This window comes from Phasianus colchicus, chromosome 23, assembly GCF_987193195.1.
Source record: "Phasianus colchicus chromosome 23, bPhaCol1.hap1.1, whole genome shotgun sequence".
Classification (NCBI taxonomy): Eukaryota; Metazoa; Chordata; class Aves; order Galliformes; family Phasianidae; genus Phasianus; species Phasianus colchicus.
In genome coordinates, this window is record NC_143458.1 from 4,134,416 (window position 1) to 4,159,646 (window position 25,231).

The 25,231-nt window shown below is 43.9% G+C and overlaps 2 protein-coding genes and 1 long non-coding RNA gene across 7 annotated transcripts in view; 2 read left to right on the top strand and 1 right to left on the bottom strand.

Moving 5' to 3' along the window:
• LOC116233099 (uncharacterized) overlaps positions 1-19,498 on the top strand; it is a 37,567-nt gene extending 18,069 nt beyond the window's left edge. Inside the window, exons 3-4 of one of the 3 annotated variants that reach the window (XR_016459659.1) lie at positions 3,161-3,240; positions 19,412-19,498. This is a non-coding gene — a long non-coding RNA (uncharacterized LOC116233099). Of the gene's footprint in view, positions 1-3,160; positions 3,467-19,411 lie in introns of those variants that run through there. The other 2 variants (XR_016459658.1, XR_004167888.2) reach the window with 2 other exon arrangements.
• CLMP (CXADR like cell adhesion molecule) overlaps positions 1-19,939 on the bottom strand; it is a 38,068-nt gene extending 18,129 nt beyond the window's left edge. The window contains exon 1 of one of the 3 annotated variants that reach the window (XM_090123760.1): positions 19,497-19,939. In XM_090123760.1, the coding sequence (XP_089979886.1) occupies positions 19,497-19,644 (148 nt within the window). In that variant the 5' untranslated portion in view covers positions 19,645-19,939. Of the gene's footprint in view, positions 1-11,848; positions 11,892-19,496 lie in introns of those variants that run through there. The other 2 variants (XM_031599805.2, XM_090123761.1) reach the window with 2 other exon arrangements.
• Positions 19,940-23,005: 3,066 nt separating this feature from the next.
• Positions 23,006-25,231, top strand: part of GRAMD1B (GRAM domain containing 1B) — a 126,439-nt gene continuing 124,213 nt past the window's right edge. Inside the window, exon 1 of the mRNA XM_090123758.1 lies at positions 23,006-23,060. The gene's annotated coding sequence lies outside the window, so the exon portion shown is untranslated. The remainder of the gene's footprint in view (positions 23,061-25,231) is intronic.

Genomic DNA, 25,231 nt, shown 5'->3' on the forward strand with positions numbered 1-25,231 from the left:
CTGAACTCATCTCTGACTAACTGGGGACACAACAAAACTGACCAACGTCACAAAGAAAACAGGGGCAGAGTCTGGACTAAGTTCTACAGTTTGGAGGTTCCAATTCAAGCTGAAGACCCAGAACATCTCCCATTTGGTCCTAACCAGCAGGCCAAGCTTTCTCAACATCACCAAAATTAACCTGTGGCACAGAGTTTTTGCTTCTTGTAAAAGTGAAGTTACACTGGAACCCATGCAAGCTTCTTCTTTCAGAAATAGGAGACTATATAGAATAGGCATCATATGCCAACCACAGTCCATTGAGCGATGAGAAAAATTGACTGATGTCAGCTTATTACTTCTAGTTTCCAAATAGGACAGAAAGTGAAGCCAGCACAGAGATCAAGCTGTGAGGAGGTAGCTGGCTTCCTGCCCAACACATCGCTTCATTTCTCTGAGGCCCCTTCAGCTTCACATCGCCAAAAAAGGAAGCTGGAAAATGTTACACCGAAAGCAAGAAGTGCTGCATCTCCCTCTTGCTCCCTGCCTGGAGGAAGCATCTCCTCTGGGAGATCTGCAGCCACCCAAAGGAGAAGCTGACAGCTGTGATTTCCAACCCCATGCTGGCTGCACAACAGGAGCCCAGGAACAGCGAACAGATATCAGCCATCCCTGGCACTCACCACATTTTTAAGGAACTGGGCTGCGAAACGTGGGTGTCACATTCTACCACATCTCCTCCAAAAAGTCCACATCCTGAACAAAGACCGCAGTTTCTGTTTGACATGCACTGTGCCATATGAGCAGAGCTGGCAGCGATTCCTACTGACCCTAGCACAATTTTAACTATTTCCCCTTTTCTTACTGAATAAGAAAAAGAAACAATTTTTACTGCAAGAGCCAGGTTTTGCAAGGCTTCTTCTGCCTCAAACTGCTGTTAACGCAGCAAGCAAGCACTCCAAAGCAACTCCACCAGCTCCACTGTAAACTTTCCAGTGATCCATCCAGTGATTTCATCAGCACCCTCACCCAGTAGCCTGGCTGGATTATCCTTTTACCTTAAGCCTTTGCTGTGAATTCTGAGAAAGCCCTTTTCCCTTCTGAACCAACGACACCTCCCTGCACAAGGGTTTGGGGACAGCAGGAGGGGAAGGCAGTTATGTAACAGCTGCAGGAACTGAGGGGGAGAACGAATGTCAGAACTTGCTAAAACACAAACCCGGGAGCCTTGTGGATTCCGTCTCCAACATCCATCAAACATGATTAATTTTAATGTCACAACATTTTAATGTCAATTACTTTTAATGTCACTGCTTCTTATTTACTGGTGCAACCACATTTTAGAGCTGATAAGAGATTTCCCCAAAGAACATTTAAAATCAGATAAATAAAGCAAGAAAAATAAATGCAACAAACACGAGCAGCAGACTGGTGCCTCCCTGCTATTGTAAGGCTCTTGATGTGTTGAATCCGACTGCATTTCAAAGGCAGGAGCAGCTGAAAAACAGAGTATATCTGAGGCTTTTCTCTTCAGGGACAAGTTACTACTTAGTAAAAATTTGTTTCTTTGCCTGTTTTCCAGACTACATAATTTGATTAGTTGATGTCCATTAGTTACATGGCTTGATGTTACTTATATTAAGCTAAACCATCAGACAATATATTTTGTTTCAGTGCTACACAGAGTAGAGAGTAACATTTCTCATCCTGTCCCATAACTGGGCTTCAGTTTGGCCTTTGGTGTGGTTCCCCACAACATCCTTTTCTCCAAATTGGAAAGATACGGATTTGATCAGTTTGATGGACAAGGAACTGGCTGCAAAACGTACCCAGAGAGTGGTGGTCAATGGCTCAGTGTCCACATGGAGGTCAGCAAAACAAGCGTGGTCCCTCAGTGCTCTTTAATATCTTCATCAATGACACCAACAGTGGGATCAAATGCATCCTCAGGACTGCAGATGAAATCAAGCTGTGTGATGTAATCAGTGGGATGCCATTCAGAGAGACCCAAACAGGCTGAGCTGTGGGTCCAGAAGGATCTGGTCAGGTTCACCAAAGCCAAGTGCATGGTCTGCACCTGGATCACAACAACCTCCACAGTCAGTACAAGCTGGGGGACCAAAGGGTTAATTTCAAAAATATATTATTTTCCTTTGAAATGAATGGATAAAACAGCACGCCAGTTGGTTTTTATTTTCCTTACTTTCTGGATGGTTAAATAATGATGTATACAGACAACTGCAGCAAGTTGAATGAGAGGATAGGAAGAAACATATTGTATAAATAAACTGAATTGTTTGGGAACAGACAAACTACAGACTGAGCTATTGTGTTAGGCCTTTTGTTATAGCTGGTTTTAATCCTACTAAGTTGTGTGGTTTTCATTTCTCAGCTACAGTAATATTACTCCTGAGCCTCCTCTGCTCTTATCCAAGATCTGCTGGTTGGAAGAGCCATCTCAGACAGCAGGCAGTGACAGCAGAGCAGACTCTTTGTTGAGGATCTGCTTTAAAAGAAGTTGGGAACATTCAGCAAAGCTGGACATGATGTTTGAAGCCACGCTCTGACTTGGCAATTAGAATTAACCTATAGGAAATGAAGGGAGAAAGACAGATAACTTGGTGGTAACTGCCTAGGACGGACTTCAGGCTATCCTAACAAAATCTGTTGGTTTCACCTTTACAGCACCTTGCTGTACAGGTGAGATGGTATGTCAATTCTGGGAGGTGCCTGCTGGTCCTGTGGGAGAAATACTACCACTGAGAATTAAGAAAAAAAAAAAACAACTAAAGCCACTAAGTTACATGATTCTGAACTCAGGACACACAAGGCTTGTGTTTGTAGGGCAGCTCATCAGCTTCTAGCTACCAGCTCTTGAAGGCCCTTATAGGGCCCTCTGAACTACCTAACAAAGACCCCTTCAGAACAAGAATTACCTCCAATAATAAAAGAAAAAGGCCCATGACAAAGCTTGCCATTTTCATCCATTGAAACCAAGGCAAAGCCAGACAGTCACCTCCCTGCATTCTATTGCTCCCAGTTGTTTCCTGTGCCTGGAGCAGGGGCTGTCCTGAGCCTGGGCTCCAGCCTGAGCTGTCTGCTGGCATTAGGATCCAGGGCTCACTCAGAACCAAGGGTGGGATTTACATGATGAGTTGCTTAATTCTCTCCTTCTTTTTAGGGTATCAGTCCCAGCATCTGTTCATCTGGGCAGAGCATCTATCACATCATCCTCCTGTCTGCATCAGCCTGGACACATTGGTGTGTATAAAACAACATTGACTATACAAGGTAATCAGGTAAAACATGCAGAGGCGCCAAGAGATACAAGACAGCACATTCTGACTGAGCTTTGTGTATATCTGACAGCTAGCATAGCCCAGAGTCATCTCCCAGTCTTAAACAATTCACATTCCTTCCTCAAGCTAAACTGTGCTTGGCTGCATTGTTTCAGAAAGCTGAAGAGCAGCCTTGTGCCAGGGGTTTACTGCAGGGACCTTTACTCCGACCCAGACTAGGAACAGCTCTCCAGGCACAAGCTCCTGAACAAAGCATCACATTCCAATTGTTTACGCACTTCTGATGACCTGAATCAGACAGACACAAACAGGCTGCAGTGCTGCAGGGGGACCTGGTGTTCCAGCTTCACTAAACCACCTGAGGCTTAGGAAACTCAGAGCTCCAGAAGGATCCTCAGCCTCTTTTTGGCTTTTAACTTTGCTATCAATCAGAAATTCTCCTGCCTGCCTTCTCTATTACAAACAATTCAGACTCACTTCAGACCTGTAAGCTCAGTGTCTGCACACTGAAAACCCACTGGAAGACAATTTTGTGTTATCTGCAGGCTTGTAATGTGATGGTATACCTGGAGTACCTACAAAAACTATTATGAACATTGCCCTTTCCCACAACCTTAGGACAGCAGAAGTGAGATCTGAGTGCAGTCCTTGAAACATACTGTCATCCTCCACACATGGTAAGGAGGAGTCACACGGAAGGTAGATATTTCCTCTTCTGATAACAGCTACCTCTATGGCTGCTCACATTTAGTGAGAAGACATGATGTCAAGCACCAAGTATTATAGTGTTCCAGACTTGCAAAGGCAGAAGAACAGTTTCCCTCAAGAATGCACACTAGGAAATGAAGCATCTGGCTACAAGACATTTAAAACATTGACCTTTTATTCAGGAAGATATATTTCAAAGACTCAAATCAAGCTACATGAGCTATTTTTCCTAAAATATGTAAATATGGTTTTCCCTAAATGCCTAATATTCAACAACTTTCTTGTGTAAGCTTGCAATTCAGCATACTGTGAGTTTTCTTCCATTTCCACCTGATATTGAGCCACACTGGAGTGAATTTCAGTTGGGATCATGTGTCAGGAAGGATTTCTCCCCACAAGTTGTTGTCAGGCACAGCCCAGAGGAGCAGTGGTGTTGCTGACCCTGGAGATACTTCAGAGACACGTGGATGTGATGCTGTGATACACCGTTGAGTGGTGGACTACAGGCATTAGATGGTGGCTGGACTTAGAGAATCTCTTAGATTGGAGAAAACCCATAGGAGCTCCAATTTTACTGATATTTTACCAATTCATAATCTGGTCCAGTACTTCCTAGCTCCTTGTTTTCATGTTTGCTTCCAGGCAGGAGTGTGACTCACTGACAGTCTCAGCAAGAAAATGAAATACTCATACATGGGGGTTGCTGCAGAGTTTCCAAGGCATCTGGCAGGCAGGGGCTGATGCAATTGCGACAGCTCACAGAAATGAATCCAGGGCATGAATAACCACAGCAAACCTGTGGGCCAGAGGAAAATATGGCTAAATGTACGTGAGCTGTTAACTAGTGCAAAGCGATGGACTTTGCACTAATGAATGCACAATGAACTTCACCTAAGTGTGTGTAATTACACAACGATGTTTCCCACAAGTTTTTATCTTCCTCTGAGTTGCCAGGCTTTTGATTCCTGTTAGAGATGTCATTATGGCTTGCTCCCTACGTGTGCTGGCCACAGGTGCAACTGCATATGTCTACTCTATGCCCCTAGTGTAAGTAATGCCTAGAAATACATGGGATCTCTGCAGCTAGACCTGAGAAGTTTGGTACTCAGTTCTGTTTTGGATTGTGGCATTATCCCGAGGCTGTAAAAGGAGCCTATTGCCAAGTCAGGTCTCATGTCTCAAATGAGATAAAGGGCAGTTTGTAAGGAAGGGGATAAAGGAGAGCTGCAACCAGAGTGGTTCATACACAGTTATCAAATACAACCAGGCCACACCAGCTCAATACCACCTGTTCTTCAGCCCAATACAACATGCAGCTCAGAAGAAGAAAAAAAAAAAGCTGCGATGCTCTAGGAAAGAATCTCCAACTATATGCCAAAGAACACACTCAGATGTATCAAATCAAAATTTCTGAAAGCTCCTACAGCACTGTTAACATATTAATGTCTATAAACACCTGGCTGGGGGAAAAGTTCACTTTATATTTACCCCATTCCTGTATTCTTCCCCTTAGATCAGCACCTAATAATTACTAGAAGCAGCATACCAGGCTAAGCGGGTATCCTCACCCTTATTGCACCTCTTATTCTATAGCACATGCATATTAGATGCTGGCATTCTGTCTGGGACACAGTTTTAATGTGTGAATCTCGCACTGATAATTAACATGCCTATTTGCTCTCTGGTTGCCTTATCTGCACTGACAGGAGCTGTACACTCTTGGCCTCCCAGTTTCAAGTCGAAGTTTACCCCCCAGCCTCAGCTTCCTGCGTTTCTTCAGCTCAAATGGAAGCATTTTAGCAGCTTTTTTACACTGTAGATACCTGCCCAAGGTTGCCTAGTAGAGGGAGAAATTAAGTGGCTCCATGCTGGAGATAACAGCAGTTCCTTGGCCCCAGACCACACAAGCCTCCTCGTCTGGCCCTCCTTAACACCTAGAAACAAACCCAGAGCATCTGTCTGCCAATGGGGCTCATTTGACATTAATGCAGAATAAGCCAAGTAAGAAAGATTGATCTTCAAAAGGCTGCTCTGGATTGATAACAGGTAATGGCAGTACTGGAGCAGGCACAATGCACGGTCTGATTTGTGGGGAGTCTAAATCTCATGTAACCCCCTACCTTAGCAGCCAGCTGCTTCTGGCATCCTTCAGGATGGAAACTGCTCTTTGGGGGATGGTTTGAAGGGAGGGCAGTTGTTGTGAGTTGCTCAGAAATGTTTTACTTAGGCTGTTTATCCTCAAAAGAGCATTTTCTTTTTAGATTAAAGTATATAGGTTTTGTATATTCTAAACACAGGAGACAGGACTCGGGCATTTCCTCTTTTAAGAGGTATGGCTGAGCATATTTCCTACAAAATTCAAAAAGAGTTGAAATAAGGACTTATATGGCTCATCTTCACTAAATGCAAAGCAGGAACTCAGCTCTGTCACAGCACAGCACAGTTAGAATGCAGGGGCAGGAAATACGGATGAAAACAGACAGCAGCCTACAAGCTCTTTGGAAAGGAAAGACCAACCAAAACATAATCAAACTATTTACCAATACTCCGCATAGTTTTATCTGAAGACCATAAACCACATGATATAATGGACGAGGCATTTCCCTTTTTTACAGATGGGGAAACCAAAGCTCCAAAAGGACTCAAAGCCACCTGCTGGGATCACAGTGGAGATGACAGGCAAATTAACAACCAACAGATTTCAATTTTATCAGTGAAAAGCTTTCAGTCCAATTAAATAAGGTCACCACTACAGCTGGAAATGGAGCCTCAGATTCCTGCCTCCCCATCTATTTGACTGACAGACAGGCCAGTCTCTTACAATAAAGATAGAACAAAGTTACGTATGCCATTTCTCAGGCATTAATCACTGTACTTTGTGCAGGAGGTCACTGTTTTCATCTTAAGCACGGGAGAGCATTCTGCTCCATCTTCCAGGAGATGGGAAAGCTGGATAACAGAGTCCCCTATCCAGAACGACAAACTCCCTCAACTTTCATAGCATACCTCAAACACTGATGCAAGCCTAATGTTTAATCTCTTCCAACTGCCTAAGACATTTTCCCTGGCATCTACTCTCAACACTCATATATTATGCACTACTTTCTTTTGGATTGAAAGTAGCCATGGAGAATATATGAACGGTGACTGCTATTTAAAATGCAGAAATAACACTTAATCTGCTACATCAACTCTTCCCTGTCTGCAGACTGAACATAACTGATGGTGTGTGTTTATAAAGCATGCGTAATCATTACCTGCTCAATTACTGTTGTTATAATGCATGGTTTAGCAATAAGCACTGCCTGTTGTGGGGCTCTACCAGTTCCCTGTATTAAGGGAATTCTTCATGTTTTGTTTCCATTTCTACATCATAATCAAGCCCTAGCTTTATGCATGTGGGCTCAGGATTTTTTTCCTTTTCTTTACATTATCAGTCTGCTTGCCACATCTTTGCTGAAGGGGATTCCTCACTTTAAGTCCTTCTCTTGGTAGGGCAGGATGGCCTCCTTTGGTTGAGGATTATAGGCTCTGACAGTGCCGAGACAGAAAAATAAAGCTCTAGAATGATTTAAAGCAATGAGCAGGGCTGCTCCCCTAAGACCAGTTACATGCACCCAACTACCATTGTCTCCTACCACTCAGACCCACTCTAAATGTGGCCTTCTCCTGGACTTTATCCAGTGGTAACACATCAGAGACCCTGCTGGTAACCATCTCCTCCTCCAAGGGCAGGGAGGAAAGGGACAAGAAGATTTACCATTTTCTTTCATTTTTTTTCTCCCCCTTTCTGCTTATATCAGATCATCATAGAGGTCTTTAACTCAGCAAGGATGGAAAAGCAGTGCCAATTCCTCCTTGAACCACCTCCACCCACAGCAGAAACAGGAAATCCATCCCCCTCCCAAGGATGGAAGGTGTTCCTGTGCCAAAGTCACCACGCAAGCACTTTCAATGGAGAACTTTCCCACCCTGCTGCTACACACTGCCAGAATTTGGGGATTTACAGCAAACATCCTGGGCTCCATCAAAGGCTTATGAAACCCAAAACCACAAGATGTACATCTGGAGTTTAAAGGGCTGCAGCACACCCAAAAAACTGCACTGAAACTGCAGCTATTGGAGTTGCTCTTTCAGGGATCAGAAGGTTTCCCATGCATGTGGTTGCACAATAGGAAGTACTGGGAGGACAGCTCTGAGGATGGGGACCAAAAGAAGAGCAATAACCAGAAGGAAAATGCAATGCACATGGTCTTGCACCACACAGTATGGGAGAAGCTGCAATTCTGCTCTGCATGTAGGAAGATAGGCAGACAACTTGCCTCTGCCCAGCACAGCCAGTAGGAAGTCACAGCTTTTATGTACAAAATACAACCACTGAAGCAGCAAACTCTTTTTTAATTGTTCATTTAATACATATCTGAGCTGGGGAAGGGTGTGTTGCACACCAGCATTATTTTCTTTAAAACAAAGCATGAGTTTTATCAGCGCATTGGTTTCTGAAGACAAAGAACAGATGGCCTCTTTTATTTCAGAGGCAGCAAAAGGACATTCCGTGCCTTCAGGAGCCCTCAGAAGAGCACTGATATGAGAGAAAAATATGAAGTGCCAATATTGCCTGGTTGGTTACAGAATCCTTCCACATGTACAAGTAACAAACCCCTCTCCCCAGCTTTTTGCCTATGGATGTCTTAAGAGAAGGGGAGGGACAAATAAGGAAAGAATGCAAATTTAAGCTCGATCTCCACAGAATGGCCAGGGTTGGAAGGGACCTCAAGGATCACAGATCTCCAACCCCTCTGCCACATGCAGGGCCACCAACCTCCCCATTTAATAATAGACCAGGCTGCCCAGGGCCCCATCCAATCTGGCCTTGAACACCTCCAGGGACAGGGCATCCACAGCCTCTCTGGACAATCTGATCTTCATTCCTTTTAAAAACTAGTACACAAGTTGTTCCAGAAGCAGCAAAAAAAAACAAGTGAGAATATACCTGGAGAACTGCATTTATTACTTTCTAGATTTAAATGCCTCCAAAAGAAAAGCACTGATTAAACTCACGGATATTTTGGAAAACATCCAGGGACTGCACTTTCAGAACAGTTTTTGCAGATGACCTCTGACAGAGCCTAACAGATAAAGCCTTACATGAGCCCTGTGCACTTGGCAGGAGTGTGCTGTAACCTGGCAGCCTTCAGGTGCACCACAAGGCTGCTCTGCACTACCACAAATCACTCATTAGCTAAGTCAGCATTAAATAATTAAATCTCTCAGGTAGAGAAGAGAAACGTCACAGGAACTCAAACTAGATATAATCAAGTTAATAAGACAGATGATCTTGGTGACGATCTGATGGGATTTTTTACCTTGAGGTCTTCAAATCAAACCTGGCTGCCTTTCTGGAGAAGATTTTACTCAAGTCCTTAAGATGAACATGAGGATCAAGGGCACATTCTCCATCCTCCAGTATAATCGAGTAGTTTTCAGTGCTGCTCTCAATTTCCTTCTACCCAAACTCTGAAAAGGGACTGATTTCTCTCTTCAAGATGACTTGAAGACCCTCTATCACTGCATGTAGATGAGTACGTATCAGTCTCATCACTTTCTTCAATCTTTAGCAAAGTAAAGCTTGCTAACAGAAGCTGCTTTGAGATCTGGCCAAAACCAAACCTGATTTAAAGAAGCCCCTCAGTGAGCACCTTCAGAGCCTCAACTAGTTTTTCAGATGCTCTCTGAGTATCTTGGGTTCCTAGCTTCCCCTGTCATTGCATGAATTATGATGCAGAATTACCTTGCATAGGTTTCACACAAGCAGATGTGAACCTGGCGCCTGGTGTCAGACAGCAAGCAGGAAGAAAACTAAGTTTAAGACATTCTGGCTTGCTGTGCAAGCTTTCAAGTGTGCAGTGTTGTAGCAACAGTGCAAACAAGCAAGGACATGGCCCCTGTGACAGAGCACTTACAACCAAGAAAATATCCTGAATACTTGCATCTGGTACAATCAGGTTTGTTCCATTCACAGTTTGGTTTTGGCTTCTCTTCTGTGAAGTCACCAGAAGAAAGGACAGAAGACATGGGGTAAGGAAAGATGCTTGCTGCCAAGTTAAAAAAAATGCCTCCATTGCATTCAGTGCCTTTTTCTAATGGGTATGTATTCATCCCACAATGGAAACAACATGCCCATAAATAAGAAAAAGATGGGAGCTCAATTGGAGGAAAAAGTATTGTGCAATGCAGGATCATTAACTCCAGAGCAGAGGAGCTCAGCTCTGTACATTGGTTATACCAGGTCACATTGGGCCCGAATTAACAAGCAGTGCAGAATTGTCTCCTTAGTTTACTCCAGGGGTCGCCTTGGGCTAAATGGAAACAGCTTTAACAAAGCCAGATACACTGGGATGCATTTGCCACACTGAGTGACACTGATGGGGAATCTCTTGAACTGCAGCTTCATCTTCACTCATTAAACCAGTGCCTGATGCGTCTTAACAGGCTATCACTCCAGACTTCTGCAGCACCATTTCTACAGTGACTTCAAAGTGTTTTACATCTCACAAGGGAAAGTTTGCTTCATTTGTGTGCTCGCAAAGGAGCACGCAGCAGCTGGAGCCAACATTTTCAATTGCACCCCAAAATCCCGACTGCTTTAAGGACACCTAATGTAGTTGGTGCGATCTGATCAAGTTCATGAGACCTCTGCATTTCCATCTGCACCAGTGCTGGCCCTTTATGAGCAGTTTACCACTTGAAACAGAGACACTCAAAACTAAAAGGCACTTAAAAATGGAGCCTGCAATTACTTAAATCGCAGTTACTGGCAAAACCAGCAATGGAATCTAGACATCCTGAATGCTGCTCTCACCAGACAGTGCTCCCTATTGCTTAAAATTCCCCTTTGGAAAAGAAATGAGAAAAAAAAATACAGCATTTGTTAAAACAAAAGCTATGCTTTGTCTTAAAAAAACCCCCATTGTTTCCAAGCAAGAGCTGGAAACAATGGAAAGAGAGGAGTTTTGCCCACAGCACAGACCACATCAGAGCATGAGAAAGCAGCACTGTGGAAACATCAATCCAGATCACATGGATGTGGGAAAACAGCTCCTTATGAGCAATGCTGGGACTCTGAGGCACTGGTACTGAGTGTTCCACATGGGACACCTCAGCCAGAGCTGCAAGGGATGCCTGCTGCAATACAGACCTACAAACATGGGTGCACAATGCCACAACGCCTTCAGAACTAATGCAAAAGTTGGATTGGGAGAGAGGTCTTTTATTGCCCACACAGCTAAAAGCCACCAAATATTTAAGATTTATACCGTTCCTACAATAAGCTGGGGCCAGCCTTCATCTGCCACTGCCATTGGAAATAGCAGCAGTAAACTTTGGCCTTAAGGCACGAGTCCTGAGGAATCCTGCTTCCTCATGGGTCATTCCGCTGCCTCCCTGTGGCTTTCCTGTCCCAGGGGCTTTTTGAAGGGTGTAACAACTCACAGCTTTTTACCACTGCACCAAAATCTTCACAGCAAGTTACCCGAAAGTCAGCAGAGTCCCAGCAGCAGACGTTTCCCATTTTGAACACACACACCAAAAAAAGTTGGCTTTCCATCAGCAGTACTTCTGCGTGCTCACAGTTTATGACCCGCAGAGCATTAGACAGACATTTGCTGAAACTGCATATTGCTGCTGCAAAGTGAGCCCAAGCTCCAGTAAATGCCTGAAGAAAATGAAGCAATCCCCCAATATTACCCAAGAAGGCAGGATCCCAGCAGAACACCCTGCCAGACACTGGCCTGGAGCCTCACTTCATCAGATGTGCTCTGGAATTACCCTACTGGAACAGATTTCCAAATCTGGCATTGTACCTTTTACTGTAGAGGTTTGATAAGCCATCTTTTGTTCGGAAGGAAGCCCTGATGTTGGGGAACGTGGCTTTTTCCTCTTGTCCCTGGAATTGTGATTGGAAATAATTGGAAGTGTCACTGGAAGTAATCAGAAGTGACAGTCCCTGGGCTATAAGGCTTTTGCTTCGAGTCTAACGATCCCCCCTGCCTCCCGCAAAACAAAACCTAAATTTAAACAATGAAGTCACAAAGTGATTTGCCTTCAAGGTTGAAAACCCTTCAATTTTCTTTTCTTTTTTTTTTTTTTTGAAACAGAAAAAGAAGTGTCTGACTATTTTAGTTCAACAGTCAAGCCCTGCTGTGTTACACGAAAGGTTCCCCCCCCCCACGAACACCCCACCCTACAGATAAAGCCTCACATCCATATTAAACACTTGTATGGCCTTTAAAATTTTATCAAGGCTTTAAAAAGCAAAAAAAAAATAGCCTAAGCAGTCTGAGCAATGAGACTCAGCCAACATGCATCTCATAAATATTGCGAGCACTGGAAAACCACCTCGTTCTGCTGGTTTTTTTTGCTGAGGCACACATGGGGAAGGGAACAGGGTCACTTGGTGTTTCATGCACTGGTTCTGATGAAGTCTCTTACATTAAATGCCACCTGAGCACATAAGGAGAGACCCACCTGATGAAAACAACCTTACAGCCTCAAAAGCCAAAGGAAGTCGTAGGCAATGCAGTGAAAAAAGGAGAACACTGGGATCCAACAGTACGATTTGCCACGAGCTACAGCTGCATCCATTCCTAGCCCCAGTGCTTCCCTAGCTGTTGCTTTCTGATTCACCTTCAGGCAGTCCAGCAGAGCACACCACTCACAGGCAAAGCCACTGACTGCATGCTGCTTGTTTTGCAGTTCCTATATTACTGCTCCTAACTGCAGGAGCACAGGGAGCAGCTCCATTCTGGAGTGCTGCTGTGCACGTGCTGTATGAGACCAAAAGATGCTCCCTTTCACCAAAAGCCACAAGTAAGGACAGGGGGACATCAGGCCTTCATCTAGTAAAGCTGGTTCCACGTTCTTCTCTACCAAGCAGCTCCATGCAATGAAACAGCTTAATGAGCTGTAACTGCTCTACAGGTCTATGTTAAATAGCAAGATGAGATCATTCTCCACTTGGGAGAAGGTAAACTCATGAACTGAACACAGGTAGCTCAATTTCTTTTGTGAGGGCTCCTCTGGTAACATTCACACTATGACATTGGTGCTATAAAATCCATTATCCCACTTCTTTTTAATTAAGCAGTGATAACTCAAACCTCCCCATCTCTTAGAAGTCATCCCAATGACTGCTCAGGATACTGTTTGATAAACGATGGCTGATGGATTCAATTGTTTGCCACTGATCACTTCTCCTTGTGTTTTAGGACACACAGAAAGGACAATAATTTTGAATCAGAGCACAAGGGTTTAAGACATACAACCATACTGCTGCCTTGTCGTGTCACGTATCTGTGTCTTAGTTCCCTGCTCTATTAGAAGAGTAGGAATACTGGGAATTCCTAGGTATTCTCTACCCAATATTGGCTGGTTGGACTGAGCTCTCCAGAGCTTTACACATGTCACTTAGCACAAAGGATGCTACACAAGCAGCATTGCTATGGCAGACCAACATGCAGCCTACCGTCATCGCCAGCAGTTGCCTCTAACTGTGCACGCTCCATTTCAAAAGACTGTTTCCAGGAGAACAGCCTCCCTTCTGCAAATGCAGATTATAAGCACAACAAAATTCTCACTGACCTTTTCCTACCACAGGCAATTAAACTGCAGGCACTAAGCTGAACTTTCACCTTTCCACCTAGTCAGTCAGGAACAAGTCACACTGAAGCTTCGTACTCATTTTGCTGCCACTAAAATGGGGATGTCAGATACACAGAAGAAAAGCTAGGCTGAAAATCCCCTCTGTAATGTATATTGATTCTCGAAGGACAGCAGTTCTAACATCATGAAACTGTCTGGCCCATTAAGAGAAATGCTGAGTTTAAAAAAGCACAAATGTAATTAAGAACCAATGCAAAGATAAAGGAACAGGAAAATACTTGTCATGACTATTTCATGGTGTTCATCAGCTTCAATGCATTTCACAATTGCTCAGTCCTCTTTGCATCTTAGAAAACAAAACGTAGGTTTTCCTAATTAGTCACATGGAAAACTGAGACAACAGGGAGAAGGACTTTAGAAAAGCTAGCAGTGGTTACGTTGAGGCAGGGCAGCTTCCATCCTACTCACATTCCATGGTGGTTCTTTCCAGTACCCAGTGAGCTTCTGGAAAAGAGAACCAGCTCTATCTTGAGTGCTAATCCACAGATAGAGCTCTATTGCCAACACTTTCCTTCTCTGTCCTCTGTTTTTTACATTGTACCATGTAAAAAGGATGTTTTAGGCAGGATCTGAAGCCCTGGCTGGAGATGTAGGCTGTTGGTAGCAGAGCTCCGCTGCCTTATGATTCCACTCAAGCAACTGAAGAAGTAAACTGAAGGATCCTCCTTCCCCCTGTTGACTTCCCATCACTTGCCACATTTGCCATTGCTTTGCTTCCTGCTCTCTCCATCTCCTCATCTTCCACTACCCCGTGCTCTCGGTGTCTATTCACTGACCTGACTTCACCCTTGGCTTTTTGCTGGGCTGCTTCTGTAAAATAACCATTTCTAAAAACAGATGAAGAAACAGCTTGAGGAAAAAAGGAGACCCATTCATCTTTCAGACAAGGCACCGCCAAGTTCCCACTGCACCCAAAGCAGCCTCTGTTTTGTGTCACACTAGTGCAAGCAGTGTGCACAACATTACATCCCCAGGAGCCAAGCTTTCTTTGCACACATACAGAACTCACACCTGCACCGTGCAATACACACAAGCCTTGGCTAACAGAGGGGAGGTGCTTTAGCTGGAAACCAGAAGCATCGTTGGACTAAAGCTTTGGACTAAAGCTTTGGGAGCAATTTCTGCAGCGAAGAGGCACAGAAAGCAGTTTGTAACACCACTCTTTATTGCTACTAAACACACACATTCTGCATCACATAACAATCTGTTTCCACACAAAGCAGGGTTTTGCAAATATGCACTTTGCTTTGTTGGAGTGACTGTTTACATTTCTTTTCAGGCAGTTCCTAAGAACTCAAACAAATCCCAGGCTGCAAACCTGTTAAGTTCCCTATAAAGTCCTGTGTTTGCCTTGAGGAAGACAGGGGCATCTGTTGTGATCCAGAGGATAAACATCAGGGTCTGTCTCCAAGCCAGTTGTGCAATGACAGGCATTGCTGGGAAGCCTGCTCTGCTGTTACACACAGCATCCCTCTGAAGTGGCCCCGAGTGCCCCACAGAAACAGACCACTAATTCTGTATAAACAGGGCCTGCTGTGGGCACAGTGGCCAAACACCAATTGTTTCACATGGGAAATTCAGAAAGCTTGCCTCCCCTCAGCACACTATTTCTCATGATTAAGAGATCAGGCTTCAGTATTTCAACCCTAACTTGGCATGCTGCTTTCGCCCTCTCCAGAGGTTTACCTTTTTTCTTTTTATGGTAAAAACAGAAAAATTGGGATAAAACCAGGCCTCAAAGTAAAGCTCAGGTTTTCTCAATGCTAGAAATCCAAACACTTTCACGTAAAACAAAGCACTGCTGGAGAAAGAGAGGACATTTTTATTGAGTGCTCTGATAGGAAACGTGATGCAAACCCACCCTGGCTTTAAAAGAATTTGCATCTCACAACAAGAAGTGTTAACTCTGATATCCCACCAGATAGCAGCTCACTCAATTGTGTCTTGCCTCCTTGAATTGCCCCTGGAGCAGCAAACAGACACACATCTTCTCTTTGCTCCATTTCCCTGGGGTTTGTTAAAGAAAGGAGCTCTTGGCCCTGTCCTACAGCTAAATTCACACCTCCCAACAGTTCTTGCATCCAGTTGCTGTTTCGTTGACTGCTGAAGAAAATGAGTGCTTGCAATTATCAGCTCTTATGAAGAGGACTTTGGAAGAACAGCCTCCTCTTAGGCTTGATGCACCAAGAGTGACTGCCTGCATTCCTTCATAACATAATGAAGGAAAAGATTAAACCCAATGGCAGAATCCCATACAGAAGCCTTATTCACAACCACAGATTTATATTTTCCTATTCCAATCCCAAGCTTGGAATTAAGTGCTGTTAAAGCATGGGGCAAATCCTTGCCCCACCTGAATACCCCCATGAAACAAACAGATAAAGCCAACAGAAGGAGCCACGAGAAAACCAGGAGGTTGCAAATGTATCCCACATCCATAACCTCCGAAATTTGGGAAGTACCCAGAGCAGAAATAAGATCTATCAATTTAATATTCCATTTGCTTAAAACATCTCCCTTGCTTTTTACTAGTTCAGGCAGAAGCAGTCTATTAAAAAGTTCAGTAACCCCGCTGGAAGCAGGACTGCTGTTTTTTGGTTTGTTTTTTTTTTTAAACAATGCAGTTGTTCTTGGCTTTCCTGGAACATATTGCAGTTTTAAGGAGAAGGGCTTTAAGGAAGCATGACAGGGCACCATTCAGGATGCCTATGCTCTTAAAGCAGGAGGGGAAGCAAGCCTCAGAAGTCTGAGAGTCAATGTAGAAAAGCACAGCCCCAGGCTGACCTGCCACTGCCAAATGCTGCAGAGCAGCTCCCATTTCAGCAAGGATTTTCAGGCTACAAGTCTGGTGGATACCTAGGCAAATGCATGCTGTCAGACCCAATTGCTCATGCCAACAAGCACTACAGGGATTTGCACCATAACCTTTCCCAGCACAGTGAGACGATCGAGTCTTGGTGTTCAGTGCAGCAGCTGTGCACCTCTGGGACAGCCCTGTAAGGGAGTCACTGACCTTAGAGCTGGGAGAACAGAGCTCTGCTACATCTGCATAGAAGGTAGTTCTGTCATTACGGCTGCATCCACTTCAGCAGAATCACTCCTGTGTAATACACCCATTGAGCACACCATATCATAAGCCAGACTGAGTGCACAAATCAGAGCTACCAGCTGCACCCTCATCCATCAGCCTCAGCATGGTACATACAATTCCCTGTCCCATCAATCACTAAATCCTACTCATCTTTTCCCAAAGACACCACATAGAGAGGGAGCAAAGCCTTGGCTCCCAAGGCATCTATCTGTGCTGTATCATAGAGGGTTGGCTTCCTTACATCCTAATGGCTAGCCAGCATTAGAGAAGCCATGAAGACAGCCCCTTTGCAGATACTGAGGCTGAAGCTAAGATACAAAAGACTCTCGGCCATTCTTTCCTGCAGGAGAACTCCTATGGACAAGCAGCTGCCTATTCCTCATAAAGCAAAAGGGAGCAATTAGGGCATTGTGGAGAGCAACCCCTAATGTTCTAATGCAAAGATCCCATCTCAGTAGCAGGACATGTGAAAGCTGAATGCCTGCATTGGTTTGGCACATCTCCTCCTTTGGATCTTGAACCCCTTGCTTTCTGAAAGGCAAAGCACATACACTAGCCAACAAGTGATACATGTAATACCAGAGTCAAAAGTAGGTGTACAGATATCACACAACTAAATTTATTTTCTTGTAATCAAATACATCTTTAGCAGAAGGTTTGTTAAAAATACTCAAAATTGACTTGGACAGGGTGATGGGAAAAGGCAAAGGACATTTATGGCTCCTCTCTGCTTCCTCCACCTTGCCCCCATTACAGAACTATGATTACAGTCTTGCTCAGCCCACATTTAGTAAAGTCTTCATTCTTGTCATGTTTTTAAAGCCTCCTTCCAACTCTTTGTCTCCTTTTCCCTGTCTCCTCGCACAGCTGTCTACTTACCTGTAGGTAAACAGGACCATATATATACTGTCAATATGAATGTTCTGAGCCAGCAACTTTCCTTTAAGGCTTCCTTGGCTTCAAACTCCTATTCTCCACAATCCTTCACTTCAGCAGTGAGCAAAAGCACGCACTCACTGATACTTATACACCTTTCCACTACTTTCTCAGGCTAGCAAAGGAGGTCCCCTATCTCCTTGCTTTCTCCCAGCCACAAGACTGGAACACAGACAGCAATATTTCATGTTCCCTAAAAAATGCTTCCAATATCAGTAAATGAAGCTGGATTCAAAGCTGGATGACCAAATTGCCCATCGACAACACAAATACAACAAGGGTAAATCACAGGGCAGTTCAACACTAACAAAGCACCAGGAAACCAGGCATTCCTGGTTTGGCTGTGAGCTTTGGGAGCTGCTCGTCCTCCCCTTGCCACAGCTGGAACAACAACTAGAGAAACTGAGGAACTCAGATGTTGATTAAATGCAAAAGCTCTTCAAGGCTTGTCTTCTCTGCTGGGCTTATGCCTTGTAAGCATTACAGAAATCCCAAAGAAGGAAGAATGGTTAAAGGCCATTGTGTCCCCCCCAATAAAACCAGCAGTGGTCATACAAAAGAGAGTTACTGTATCACTACAACACCCATCCTATGGCAGCAGCTTATCCCTTCTGCTCCAAGCCTTCAACACGTGGCCTCTATGAGAACCCACCTACCTGCCTTCTGGACATTTAGAACTCTGGCTGGTCCATGTTTCACACCTGTGAGACTGAATGAAGGCTGTTCCCCATAGCATTTCTTCCTATCATCCTGTCTGAAGCCTTTATTCTGTGTCCACCCACATCAGCCCATCACCCTGTGGGACTTGGCTCTTCCATGGGAATCAAAGACCTGTGCCCCATTCACACCAGTACCCGGGGTTCTGGGGAGCAGGAGGACCCAGGAATCATAGATCTGCTCAAGCACAACAGATTTCAGAGCTGTCTGCTTGTCAGCACTACGTGGTGAGCAGAATGAAGACAGAAGCTCACTCATCACATCCCAGTGCCTCTGGAGATGCAGATACCCAGACTGCTTCTGAGTCAGTCCCATATGCAAGCTCCCCAACAGACCTCAGGACTGCAAACCCTTTCTCCATAGGCTTTACCAAACAGCTCTGTTCAGCCCTTCAGCTTCCATTCTCTTTCTTTAGTCTCCTCTCCCGTTCTCTGCTCCTATTCAACCATTAACTTATACCTTTCCCCCCCTTTATTTCAGCAGCCTTTTTCCCTCCTTTTTCTTACTGTCTCCCTTTTGTTCCCCCTCCTTCTCCCATTCTTTCCCCCTTTAACTCCTCCCTCTTGCACTTCAACACATCTGTTTTTAATCAGAGGCATCAATTGGAAACAATAACCCTTTTTTATTCTAAAAACCTGAACGTTAAATATTTGAGCAAAGCAAAACAGTTACACAAATCTGACACTATGCCTGGAACAAAGACATTTTGTTCACCTTATTTTATCAAAGAGGTTCAAACCCCTTTATGGTACACTGTTCAAAAACGCTGCCTTTTTTAAACTAAAAACACATTCCAAGAGGGGTCTGTATGACCATTACTCCTAAACAAACAAAAATAATAACAAATTTGGATATTCAAAGGTTCCTGGCCATCAACCTGTTAATAACTAAAGCAACACAAAAAGCACTGAACCCAAACACAGAAAACGGAGTTTGCCATAAAAGTTTTTTTCCTTTGCAGATCCGAATGGCTCATCAGAAACGAACCTCAGTCGCACAGAGAGGAGCAAATGGAAGTTAGGTCAAACACCAAAAAGCCAACCTACCTAAAAAGAGGATGGAAAGTGCAGACATTCCGTCTCCGTGTGAGAAAGGGACTTTTCCTCCCTTCTGCCTTCTCTCTCCCAGGAACGGCAGGCAGACCTGCACAGGATTCAAAAGAACGCCTCTGGAATGCGCCGAGAGTAATTGCATCCATGTGCCAGAGAAATAACCAACTTCACTCCTTCTTCCTTTCTGATATTCATCTCCTTGTCCGTATTCTGTCCAGATACAGCTCACAGATCCGTAGCTGCTAATTCAGGGCCTGGAGTTTCTGGAAGAGAGGAGACGGAGCAGCAAGGAGTTCACATCGACAGCAGCACGGAGTGATTTTGCACGTCTGAAAAGGAAAGGAGAGAAGCGGGGGGAAAAACACTGCGCTCAATGTTCACCACATGGCTGCCTCCCAGAAGAGCCCCTCCCTGCCATCAGCTGGGATTAATAGTGAAGACCAGTCATGTGGGTGAGGTAGAGCTAACTTCTAGCTGTAACATACAGAGATTTACCTCGGGAGGAGATGCAAGGATTTTACGAGTGTTGGAGTGGTGAAGTTTGGAGGCGGTGAAACCCAGCATGGAAAAAGAACCAGATTCATCCCTCAGGAAAAGCACTTCAGAACTACAAACACATTCATGTGTACACATTCAACATATGCAATGTCTATGCAGTGGGATAAGCTCCAGAATTAAAGCTTTTGGACTTACTAAAGGCTTGCTTCTTATCTAGTTTTTTTTTTTTTTTTTTCCTTTTTGAGTAGGTCTGACTCACTAGGAAAGAAAAACCCCAAGATTTGATCAAACCGTGCATGTTTAAGAAATACCAGCTCAGCTTTACCAGCTTTTCTGCTGTGAAGACAAAACAGTTTCCGTAAGAGGAATCCAATCTAATAGGGAGCAGAGCTCACACACAGTCCCATCCACCTTTGAACCGAAACAAACAGAACTGAACTTTTTAATGCTTCTCTAAAATGCTTTTAAATCTCACTGCTTCCAGCAAGGCCATGGGAACGGTGTTGTTTTACACACACACCTGCTCTGATCTGTTGTATTTCACACGCACAGGGCACGCTCACACCTTTACCTGCCTACCCCAGGGTACAACTCCAGCACAAATAAACCAAGACCTTGCAGCTTTCCCACACAGAGAGGAGCAGAAGGGTAATGTTGGCCACTTGGAAGACCACAGGAGCTGTGAAAGCAACCAAGAAGCTGATTGAGTGTTCAGATGGCTGCTCCATGCCAATCTGTTACCACAGCTATACAGGCACCAGGGCTATAAGAAGCTCTATAGGACTTAATTACCCTAACTCCTTATTAATGTGTGAGCTTTGCAAGCGTTTACTGGAAGATGGACACATTGCTACCCCAGACAAAGTTGGACTTGAGATACAGGTAGATCCATTTGAGAGAAGTAACAGGATGGCAATTTTCTTCCTATATCGTGTTTTAAGCAGCTTCCTTTACCTCTCCTTGCTTCACAGGTAGAAATAAAACCATGACTCCTCTCCAAAACATCTGTTCTCTGTAACAGTGAGAAAATTGATGGACATTGAGTAATTGATGGAATTGGCTAATACAGCCTGACAGCACAGGTGAATGGAATATTCCTACAGAGCATCACACACTACAGCTGGGAGCTGGATACCCTCCTAACTTCCCCTCCCACACTTGATCAAACAGGCTGCTTGCTTTCAAATGGTTGAGTGGATCTGAGGAAATATCATCAATTTTCAGTGTAGGACATAAATCAATGGAGAAAAGTGCACTGAATCCTTTCCCACCCCCTCCAGAAGGGAAGCAGCACTGCGCCTGTCTCACTGCATTACAAGTCTGACAGAAGATGTCCCAAGCAATGCTGTAAATACCCAGCATGCTGCTTTGCTTTCACAGAATAAATGCATCAGAAACAAAGAGAGAGATGTGGTGTCACCCAGTGCTAGCTGCCCATCCTCCACAGAAGCACAGAGCTGGGATAGCTGGGAGGTGACTGCAGAATAGGGGAGGATCCCAAGAATCAGAAGAGCCCACGCATGTAAAGTGTCCTCCATCATCTCAAACAAGCCATTCCTCAGCCTGCTGCAGTCCTTCTAGTAAGCTCCTCGAGAGGAAACCACACGTTGGGGTTCAGTGGGGATTCCCCCTCTGGTTTTTGTACCTGTTATGGCAAGGGTATGTTCCTCCAGTGTCACCCAGTAAGGGCTGGGGAAGGCATATGCTAGGACAGACGTGCCACTCACACGAGCACATCCTCTCTCAAGACCTCTGCTGATTATTTGGGGCTTATGTAGGTCTTATCAACAGTACACTATTTTTGTTTTTAATCCCCAGAAGGGGCTCATTCTTCCAGCAGGCTCATAAATTATTTCTCCTCCTCTCATACAACACCAGCACAGCATGGAAAAGGTATGTCATACATTTCTCAGCAGGGGAAGAGCAGAGTAGATGAACTACTGCTGTCATAAATGCTAAAAAAAATTAAGGTTTGGATTAAAATAGCTGAACACCTGTAGAAACCCTCATGGGCCACACATCAGCTTCTCCTGTTCTTCCCCAGTATCACATCAACATCAGCCTCCTCCACATTGCTTTAAGTCCCATCAAGAAAAATACACTCCTAAACCCATACATCCCTAGAACCTGCTCAGCCCTTCTTAGCTCATTCCTACACCTTAGCTAGCAGAAACTTGTAGACAGATCCTCTCTAAACCTAAACATACATCTTCCTTGCACATTCAGGAAAAGAAAAAGCAAGCAATGCAGCTCTATATTATCACCTTTTCTCCAAGAGTGGAGAAAAACACAGCAATTGCAAACCCAGCCCTCTTCTATCTATTCTTTTTGTCTGCCCTCCGAGACTCTGAGTACAAAGTTACTCCATTCAGATGAAGTTAGTGAAGCAGCTTTTTGATGCAGCCAGTAGAAAGGCAGGTGCCATCTATAAGGACAATCAAAAGAACATGGTGAAACTGCTGAGCAAAGCTCTGCTAGGTTCAGCCTTTGGCAAAACATACTTTGACAAAGCAAGCCATGAAAATAAGTCAGCCTCTTTATGGGAAAGCTCAAAGCAGACACAGAGGGCAGAAAATAAAACCCTCCATACAGCTTTCACAAGCCTGCTGTTGGAGAGTTTACTTTGCACCACATCAGTGCTTAAACTTTTACTTACAAACCAGTTGTTTGGAAGTCTCTCCTCTCTCATGCAGGCTTCAATAATTGATCATAAAAGCACCATTAGTCATTTAATATTAGTCAAAAGTCTCACTTCAACAAGCCTTAGCACTCGCTGTCAGTAAGTGCATCTTCAGTAGGGAAACAAACAACTAAAAAGCTTCTTAAAGCTCTACTTAGTCTTAAAGCAGCTCAGGCCACACAGCTTAGTATCCAAGCATTCATCCTGTAAGAATACACCCTTACAATGAAATAGAACAGCATACCACATATATGTAACTAAATTAAAAAATAAATAGCTAATGCTGGATATTATTCCATTTTCCCAGAAAGCTCTGTACAATGCAATGGAAAGCACAGCAACGACAGCAGAGCAGCAAAGTCTGAGGCTGCAGCAAGTGAGTAAGTATCTAAGTAGTAAGATACTCATCTTTAATTGGATTTGTGAGGTTTTTTGTTTTGTTTTTTAATTATGTTTTTAGAGTAAATGAATCTCTTCTGGAGTAGGGATGTAGTTTGGGCATGTGAAGTTAGTGTCAAATAAATACAGCGTAAGAAAAAAAGACTTTAGAGGAGGATTGAGTGAGACTGAATCCCCTAAAAGCAGTCAGCAATGGGGTAAGGTCTTTGGGCTCCAAAAGGAAACAGGAAGATTTGCTCCAAACCAGAGAAGGCGAGGAAATGTCTTATTTGTAGAAATCTCTCTCTCATTTATTAATCTCATTACTTGTAACCATGACATGTGTAAAACCGATCTGTTGGCTGCTGCTGATCACCTAACTCAATTTATAAGTGGACAAAGATGTGCAGCAGCTGTTTGCAAGACTGCAGGAAACAAATCTGAAAACGTCACCCAATTGCTTAATAGGTGTCCTAATCCCCATGCTGCTACAGTGACCTGCCACAGCAGGGGCAAAAAGTTTGGAATTAAAATCACCGGTGGAGATTTGTGGGTTTGCTCTCTAAAAACATTTGTTTTCTTCTAGGTCAGGGTTAAAAAGTCTTGCGAAGTGAAGATGAGATGGGGGTAATGTGGTTTTGAATGGCAGCCAGCTTGCTGCAAGCGAGGGGCCAGGCAGAAGCCCTCTGTCCCTGGGGCTTTTGGTTTAGCTCTTGCTAATACAGAGTTCACTTGCAATATGTGGTATGTTAAAAGCCTATTTATTCAAGAATAACCAATGGGAAGCAATAAACTGGAGTTGTGTTCTGTTGGTATTGAGTGGCTGGATTTGAGCACCCACCAGAATCTGCTCTTTTCTCTGAGAGTCGACAAGCTGTTACTTTGCTAACCATCTGAAAATGGTCTTTCTGAGATGCTTAGAAGTGATTTCATATCATAAGATGAAGGCTGTTGTTTGTAGGTTGCGTGTGTTTTGGTTTGCCATGATGTGTTTCTTCCTTCTCGTGTTTACAATTGTTGCACTTGAGTTGTGTTTTCCTTTTCAGCAGTCAAATCTTCTAAATGTGGTGTCTAGAATGACAGAATAATTTCATTAGGTATCCAGTGTTGCAGGAAACATTTACAAAGCCATAAGGATATAAATCCATTTTTTACCAATTCCAAATTGAACATATAGTTCTACAGAGTCAAGATTAGGAGATCCCAAGAATAATATGAATGCTGAAGCATGCATGCCTCTATTGAAATTGCTCAGTATTTAGTTTTAATGACTGTGTGCTGTGGTCTTGATGTCTTACTGGGTTGAGCAGCGTATTTACCTCTTGGTTGGAACAGCTTGAATGCATTGCTGAAATATTCTCTTTGTTATTATTCTGCTCTTGCATCAATATAATGCAGCGTGCAACTGTTCTGACAGGCTGAAATGTGTGGAGTCAGTTATAAGGAAACAAAAAATCTAGGATGGTTTCAGGGCAGTCTGCATGCTTTATGGTCATTGCAGTTGGCATCAAAATGCTGTGCTATGCCTATGGTGGGAGCACCACCAGCTATTTTTCTTCTGATTAGATGTGTGCATTATACCCACTGATAAATTGAACTTTAGTTCTGTTGAAAAATGACTGGTTCAGTTTAAAAGGGCTGGCTTAGTGCATTCTTAATGGGTTTGGGTTGCTGCCCTGTGTCCATATGCTCTGAAAATGCTGAAGTCTGTGAAGCTGCCCAAGCACACTTACATGTGCAAACTTGTTGTACGCTCATGCATATGTGAGGTGCATAATTGCTCAGCTTTTCTCTTGCAGTTTGCTCGAGGCAAATGTCCTGTGAGGTTATGTTTAAATAATGCCACCTAAGATAATCATTTAATGTATATTACTAATTTAATGTGAGCTGTAAGGACTGAAGGTTCCAAGACCTGTTCTTTCAGCTCCTATTAAGATGCTAGCGTGGTCACTGATGTTCTGATGCTGTCTCTGCAATGGCTAAAAGACACTTGGAAAGGTTTACTGCTCAACTGGGAAACCTTTCCTGACAGTTTCAGTGGCACAAATCAAACTCGAGACCTAGATCTTGGCAATTAGAGTGAGTCATTGCATCATGGGCAATATTCAGATGGGAGACTTCCAATAAATTGGCATGAAATAAAAGGACACAGCTTTACCTGATGTACTGATCA